Here is an 8,900-nt window from a genome sequence, read left to right as displayed (position 1 = left end):
TTTGGTGCAAAAAAATATATAGGAATCACTGTCTGTCTTTTTTTTGACTAAATTTTATGAACCTGTAAACATTTGTAGAGCACTTCATAAAGTTCATAAAGAAATTCAATCCTACATATATCATAGGCAGAGATAACTAAAGCTACACCATTCAATGTTGCTATTTGTGGTAATAGTATCTCATAAGCACAACTCCTCCTTAACACTCTTTTTTCAGTGTTGTAATATGGGGTTATAAACAATTAAAAACAGAACCTTTTTCTAATAGGAAGACTGATACAATGTTTTTACATATGTATTACTTTATAGATATAAAACATCACATGAGGATGTGCCTAAAGCCTTGTTTGACTAGGATAATACTCCTTATTCTTGTTTATTCTTTGGTTTTCTATGTTGTGTCATGTGTACTATTGTTTGTCTGTTTGTCATTTTTAGCCATGGTGTTGTCAGTTTATTTTAGATTTATGAGTTTGACTGTCCCTTTGGTATCTTTCGTCCCTCTTTTATCCTAGTCAAGCAGTTAAAAATTTATTTAAACAGTGCAATGATTTGCAGGGGTATCTTTTTGTGAGTAATTTACACATAACTCTAGTTCTATATTATTTTATCAAAAAAAATTTCTTTCTATAGCAATTTTCAAATCAGTATACTATAACAAAGCCATGGCCTTGTTGAAATGTAATGCTTGTAGTTGAGACAAATTTTCAACTTGACCTTCTCAGGAAACACAACAGTACGAGATAACGACAAAACGTTGTCCAATCACACTTCCAAAATATTTAACAGATAATCCAGTCTAGTGGCATTCTTTTAATGTCCATCATCAAGAGTTACTCAATGCATTCACACCCAGTACAACATTTTGTCTGAGACAGTCCCTGTGTAACTTTTGCTTGTTACATAGCAGATTAAAATTCATTTTTCAAGAAGATTTTCAATGGAACCATTTGTGTAACTTTTGCTTGTTATATATAGGAGAATAAAAATTCTATATATAAGAAGATTTTCAATGGAACCACGATTAATGCAGGTATGTTTATATTGAGTTTATGTTATTTATTTTACAGTAACTATAATATAATGTAAAAATTAAAGATCATATCAAAATAATTTATAAACTTAGAATTGTCCCTTTCTTATATAATTTAATCCTTTTTTCACATTATTCTTTTTTGTGGAAAAAATACAATATTGGTAGTTGATTTTTTTATTATAAAGCATTTTTTTCTACTCAATTCATAACAATTAGATTTGCTGCACAGATAGACATATATAAACTGTAAACCATTTGTCTTAATTCTTTTGTCCTCTTAAATCTTTTCTATATAAAATTCTTCCATTTCCCTAGTTTCACACCTATCCATCAAGAGTTAGTTATAACTACTTTTAATATACAAAGATGGCCTATCTAATAAAATCTTTAATCTGAACGATCACTTTGTTTAAATATTTATTTTTAAATTACATGATTATATCATTAACAGACTAATACACATCACAAATCATGTTTTAATGTTGGCTAAATTAAAATATCATATCTCATTTAAATATCATCTTCTAGTAAATGCAAAGATGATTTGCAAGCTAATTACAGAGCAGTTACTTTTGCAATTACATTGTAATACATTGTCAATGATTCCCTGCTTATACAATTAACTATAATCATTACAGTCATGACATGTGTATCTCAAATATTAAATATATAAAATATAAAACACTTTTTCAATAGATTATTAACAACTACAATATATCACAGTTATCTCCCCTTACTACTATCATGTTATAGATCATGCAGGATTGGCTAATTCCACAGTGTCTCCAATAATAAAATCATCTCCTTCTTTAAGCATCTGTCCCAATCTGTCTGTAGTTGAGGTAATAGATAACACAATCCATGCCAAAATTATTAAACATCCTCTTGCAGTATTTATATTTGTCCATAATTCTATTTTTGAAGAGGTTTCCTACAAAATACATACCAAAAAAATTATGCTAATAATATACGAGATGCCTCAGATTGAAATTGACCTTATGCAAGTGCATGTATATATGTACATGTATGAAACCTTAGATGATTTTAGAACACTCTAATAAAAAAATGAAAGATGAATTTTGGTCTGTTATGCAGAGTTTTTTTTAATATGTAACAGTTACAGACTTTGCATAGAGATTTTTCTCAACACAAAATAAATATCAGATGTCTTGAAAAAATTCAAATCACAAAAACTCAAAATGGAAAGTCCCTAATCAAATTGCATTAGCAAAAGCTCCAACACATCAAACAAATGGTTAAGAACTGCCATATTCCTGACATGGTACAGGCATTTTATTATGTAGAAAATGGTGGATTGAACCTGGTTTTATAGCTAACTCACTTGTATGACAGTCACATCAAATTTCATTATATAGACAATGATGAATGAACAAAATTAAAAGACATAATAGGTAAAAATGTTTAAAAAAAAACACAAAAAATATGTAGAAAGAAGCACAAAATGGCATATAGATCAAGCATATTAGCAAAGGAGTAGTCCGGTAAGGACCCATTTTGGCCTCAAATTCCAAGTTCATCTGACGAAAGATTCTAGACACTTTTTAAACACTTAAGTGTCTATTTTAGTTGACTCAATAAGTATATGTAAAAGATTTTAACTGATTTACTCATTTTAAAAAACACCCAGATTCTAGCTCAAATATGAAAAATCTATCAAATATGCCAAAAATTGTAACTTTTCAGATGTTTTTTGTCAAAAATGAAAGTGGCCGCATCCGTGTTCATCTTCAGCCTTTATATATGTTATGAATTAGCATCAAATACAACTTACATTTCAATATTAACAATGAACACGAATGTGGCCACTTTCATTTAAGACAGAACTGTCTAAAATATAACGAAAATGCTAAAATTTTGAAGATTTCAGTAATTTAGCATGACTTAATGATGGTAGTACCCGATATATGTGAATTGTATTGTCAAACACAGCCCCTATTTATGTAGCAGAAACATTCTACTGTCCAATAAATAACTAAAAGTATACATTTTAACAATTTTGCTGCTATATTTTGGGCCAAAAAGGGGTCTTACTGAACCTACTCCTTTTAAAGACAAGAATACACAAATTTACCATAGTTCAATAATACAATGACGGGATGTATAAGTACAGAGCAAGGGTATATATATGTGTATCACACAAACATGACAAGAATGTGTTCAGTTGACTGTGAAATTGGGGTCAAAACCCTAAATTGGCATTTAAATTAGAAAGATCATATCATAGAGAACATTGTGTACTAAGTTTCAAGTTGATTTGACTTCAACTTCATCAAAAACTTAAACCTGAAGTGGGACAAATGGACCAACAAACTGACGAACAGGCATACAGACCAGAAAACATAATGCACATATAAAATGGGGCATATAAACAAGCACATACATGACATATAGCAAAAATGAAACTTCACAGACAAGCATACAAAAATGTTTTACAACAGCACAATAACAGGATGTATAAGTACAGAGCCGCCCTATATGTAAATGGGTGTATACAAAATTATATATAGCTATCTTTCAAAATAGATCAGGACATAAAAAATACTACATTGTATTAAAAGTTGACTGAAGATCAAATGAAAGTTTTGAATTTAAATGTACCAATTATAAATTCAGAGCTATCATCAATCTTTTATGTAATAGTATATGATTTGATGTCAATGTGATAATGAAGACCAAACCATGTGGAGAATAATAAGACCTACCCCTGGATCTAACCACAGATCTGGATATCTGTTATAGAGATTCATTCTGTCTTCAATATTTGCTATACTAAGACTCAATATCAATGCTGCAAAGTATATAACGATAGAAACTGTTCCTGTCTGTAAAGTAAAAGATCGTAGTAGAAATCGTCTTGTGGGGTTGGCAATATCAAATCTGAAATAAACAGAGCACATCATTATTTCATTCTGTGCAGCTAACTTTTTTTTATTTAGTCTTTTTTAGTTATACATTTGTACATGTAAAAAAAGTGTTCAACTCAAAGCCATCACAAACAATTATATAGTCATGTTTCTTTCTTTGAATTTTAGCACCATTCTTCATTTTTATAGCACCAGCCTAAAATTTTGAGATTAAGTTTGATAAATAATTCTTAATTAATTAGTATTATTTGAATGACTATCAATTTTTTAGTTTTTTTTGCACAAAAACACAGTAATATGTGTATGTATATTTAATAATATGCAATAGTTTTGCAGAAAGGTATAAAATTGACAAGTACAATTTTTTCTCTTTTTTTGTGTGTCTACAGATGTCACAGTCGGCACTCTTGAAAATATATATATGTTGTGAACCCTGCTTTACATGTACTTTATTTAATACACTGAATATTATGCTGTTTAAATGATATTTAACCTCTGTAATTGCTACATGTATCTTGTTCACTGGTATCAATATATCTGTATAATCATATACGTAGCTGGCAATAAACTTATCATGGCTACACAAGAAAGTTACGCTTTTTCTATTAAACCAGTTATTTGTTTAAAACTTTCTGTACAGTAGTTATATTGTACTTTGTTTTAGATTTTTTGTAACTTAAAAACCATTCATGGTACAAAAATAAATTTATTACATCATCTATTTGAAAATGTTCAATTGTTATTATACATTTTGTAGATTTAAATATCATGTATTCATTCAGCATGTTCAGAATTTGCTTTAACTTGTAGCTGTTGGATGCACATACATGTTTGTATATATATTAAAGTTTGTGAGCCACTAATACTGACTTATAAATCTTGTTTTACAATTCACAGATTGATGCTGTAAGGTACATATTGTTTTTCCTTCTAGGAGATACTTTCTAGTTTTTTTTACTAAGAAATGTAAAGTCTTAATAATGCAGTCTACATGTACATGGTATACATACTATATGGTCGTGTGGTCTAGCGGGACGGCTGCAGTGCAGGCGATTTGGTGTCACGATATCACAGTAGCATGGGTTCGAATCCCGGCGAGGGAAGAACCAAAAATTTGAGAAAGCAAATTTACAGATCTAACATTGTTGGGTTGATGTTTAGACGAGTTGTACATACTATATATATATATTTATATCACCTACAATTGATACTTACCTATCACAGGAAGAAATGGTACAGAGCACTAACAATATGTAGAACATACACTGCACAGGAAGTGCTAGAGGGCGGTAGTGTGACAGGAAGTCAAGGTCACTGTGATATAAAAGTACATAAACAGTAGTTATATGCCACATGGCAATTCCTGCAGTTAGTCCATGGATAAATAAACAGAAAGTTTTAAAAACATTATGTGTACTGATGGCAAACTCAATGGTAGAGCTAACAGGTCCTTCTGGTTGGTCTTCCTGTTTAAATCTTTCTTCTTCAGCCCATTTCCTTGCTAATTTTGTTTTATTTTCTCTTTTAAATCCAGCTGAAATGAAATAAATTCTTTAGTTATTTGAACTATCAGTCTTCAGTCATTTATCATTATTCTAATGTTCCTGTGAATATTATGAGTCAAACAACTTATACAAATGTATCAGGGATTATTATTTCTTATTCTCTTTTATTTTTTGTTCACCATTTAGTAATGGCAATATTAATGTACAACATGTACGTGTAGTCTCTTTTTAATTCAAGTTATAATCACCAATAGCAGAATTAGACTAGTTAAGCAATTTTAATTTGCAATGGTTTGACATATACATGTACATGTACATTTGAATGTTAAATTTAGTCAAGTGAATTGTTGGGTTTATGTCACTTAGTTTTCTTCTCAATATATGTTTTATTCTGATTTACAATCATCTTATACAGAATGATAGACTTTTAAGTCAGACTTGTATAACAGATTTAAATGAAGTGACAGAGAAAAATAACATTGTACTTACAATTAGTTTCTATAAATAGATTATCTAATGGCTGACTTTTGAGTACAACAGATTCTGTAGAGTAGGGGTGAGGTATTACATCTTCGTCTTTCTTGCCGTCTGGCGTTACAATATCTTCTTGTATGGTTGACAAGTCTGCAGCAAATGCTGCATCCATAAATTCATCTCCAACTCTAGGTGATGCTTTCTTTACCTTTTTCTTCACTTTTTTCTTTGGTGTTGTCTTTTTATCATCTTTAGATATTAGGCTTGTTTTACTACCACCGACTTCCTGGAATTAAATGAAAAATTCTTATATTAAAGTACAAATGTCAATGTTATTACTATTTCAGTTTGAAAAGTTTCTTCACTTAAGAATTAAGTTCAAATTAATCATCATAACAGTAATGTAATCATGAAAATTGTTATCTGCTGCTTCTTCAATAATGTAGCTTTTACATGTACATGTAGGATCAAAAATAGGTTATCTTAAAGTCAGAATTATGTATTGGGTACCTGGTAAGGTGATATGTGGTCTTGCAGACTGTTACCTTGTATACTACAAGTAGCATGTTAAAAATATTGCTTTAAAGCCTGTCAGAGAACAAGGCATGGTCTATGTTCATCATGTTCATATCATATTCTCATCATGAATATATGCATATAAATTTGTTACTGGACATTAAACAGCCATTCATACTGAAATCAATATACAAGTGAACCTCAATTTTTTATTTAATGGTTTTATTTCAGCATTTTTATTTTTATTATACTAGCGCATTTTAACAATTTTGTTTGAGGCTGCCCTGTAGTAATGTGAACCATTTCTCCAAAATAATTAATTTGTTTTTATCTGATTACTTAGTTTTATAAAATTATATTGAGAGTCAGTGTTAGTCCTGTTTCTTGCATGTCTTGTATAAAGTACTGCCTTATACAGTACTGGGGTTGCCATGTAAATTTGATCCAATCCAGGTACATTCACTCCCTATATGTTTGCTCCAAAAGTTCTTTCCCACCCTTTTTATTTGTTTTGTCAACATGGTCAAGGATTTTTATAGTAAAAATAATACTTTTTGTGTTTAATAATTTTGTAAATCAAGTTTAAATAAATCTAAATCATGTTTTGGTTAGTGAAGATATTGTTATTCATTTATTTTTTTCAAAATAAAGTAAGATTCTGTCATTTTATGTTTTGTTAAATAAATCTTTATCATGTTTTGGTTAGTGTATTGCTACATGTACAATGATGTATAAGCTTTTTTTTCATTGTTTCAAAATTCTGACAACATTTTTGTATTGAATAAATCTTAATCATATTTTGGTTACTTTATTGCATATCATATCAACATGTTCAAGGTTTATTTTTAGATAGTAAGCTCTCCAGTAGTTTTTACTTGATAGTTAAACAACGCCTGTTTGATTGTCTGAAGCAAGATTTTGACAGCCAAATGAATAATTTAATTAAATGTACAAGTTATAGATATATGGTTCAAAATTTTTGTTTACAAAATTATTTATGTAAACCAATACCAGTTATTTATAAGACATGTATTACCAAAATAAGACTTAGTAGTCATGATTTAGCTATAGAATGTGGTCGCTATTCTGCAATTCCAAGAAGTAATAGAATATGTAGTTTTTGTAAAAACGACATTGAAGATGAGATGCATTTTATTTTAAAATGTCCTACTTATCAAGGTCTTAGATCTTATTTTATAAAACCATATTATTGGAGAAAACCTTCTATGTATAAATATATACAATTAATGAGTTCTAATAATCTTAAAGAATTATGTAATTTGGGTAAATTTATATTTCGTGCACAAAAATTAAGATCTAACATGATGTAATATGTTTAACACATTACCTTCTGCTATCTATGTATACTTGTGTAGTTTATATGTTGTATGCCTATAGTTGTTATGACTTTGGTAAATAAAGATATAATACAAGCTAAGTACTAATGAAGTACATGCAGTATTTACATCAAAGTATAATATAAATTAAAACAACAATCCCAATTTTCAAACACAAGACAAAGAATACAAAATTTAGCTGTGTATAAATACCAATAAGGCAATTAGAAGTAATCATATATAATTACCATTAAACATGTTAAATAATTAATCATCAAATTAATAAAAAAAAAAAAAATTAAATGGACAAAATCTGTAATAATTCCTCAATTTTTATTCAGAAAAATATTATTTATTAATTTGCTTTATACAATTACATGTACATGTTCATATAAAAAAAATATCTTATAATTGCACTGGAATTTGAATAAAAATTGGGCCTGAATTTGTACAATGGTCATATTGGTGTAGGGTGCGAACAGACCCAGGGGGCAAACATGTGAGGTGCAAACTTGCAGGGTGCGAAAGTGTATTTGGACAAGATGAGATCTTAAACTATGCAAGTTGTTTGAATACTGCCAATTAGTGAATAACAACACTGTTTCAGTCATGTTTTTTTTTTTTATATAAACGAAGGGAAACAGATGATTAAAAATAAATGGAAAAATTAATTAATTCTAAAATATTCTCATCTTGTAAATCTATTCCTTATGCAGATATTATTTGATGGTTATCCTTTCCTGGTCAAGTCCAAACACATCATTTTTTAAATGTCTTTACAAATGATGTATCTTGTATATTTCGTATTAGAATAAAAGCCGATATTTGTGACAATAACCTCTTGACTAGCAGCACTTCTTGCTGATGTAGGTTGTCCATCTTCAGTCTGTTCTGGTGGTTTGCGTTTCTTTCTTTTCCTTGGAGTTGGTTTGTCTCCATCTTCTGTTGCAACAGGTGCTTTCTTCTTTTTAGGAGTAGTGACTGTTGATCCGGTCTCGCCATTTTCTGTTGCTTCGGTTGGTTTCTTTTTCTTTTTTCTTACTGGTCTTTTCTGTACATCAGTCTCTTCTGATGCCTGTGTAACTGGTGGCAATTTCTTTTTCTTCGGAGGATTTTCATTGTCGGCCATTTTTGTATCCAATTCCGC

The 8,900-nt window shown here is 29.5% G+C and overlaps 1 protein-coding gene across 1 annotated transcript; it reads right to left on the bottom strand.

Annotated features, from left to right (window-relative positions):
• Positions 1-1,440: 1,440 nt before the first annotated feature.
• LOC134685161 (transmembrane protein 237-like) lies at positions 1,441-8,890 on the bottom strand. Its single transcript, XM_063544638.1, has 5 exons — positions 8,592-8,890; positions 5,916-6,186; positions 5,137-5,455; positions 3,760-3,934; positions 1,441-1,967 (listed from the first exon to the last, which is right to left on the bottom strand). The coding sequence occupies exons 1-5, from the start codon at positions 8,880-8,882 to the stop codon at positions 1,791-1,793; spliced, it is 1,233 nt and encodes a 410-aa protein (XP_063400708.1). The 5' UTR covers positions 8,883-8,890; the 3' UTR covers positions 1,441-1,790.
• Positions 8,891-8,900: the final 10 nt, after the last annotated feature.

This window comes from Mytilus trossulus, chromosome 9 (genome assembly GCF_036588685.1).
Source record: "Mytilus trossulus isolate FHL-02 chromosome 9, PNRI_Mtr1.1.1.hap1, whole genome shotgun sequence".
Taxonomy (NCBI): Eukaryota; Metazoa; Mollusca; class Bivalvia; order Mytilida; family Mytilidae; genus Mytilus; species Mytilus trossulus.
Note: the sequence above shows the minus strand (reverse complement) of the source record. Positions and strands in the feature narration are given on the sequence as shown.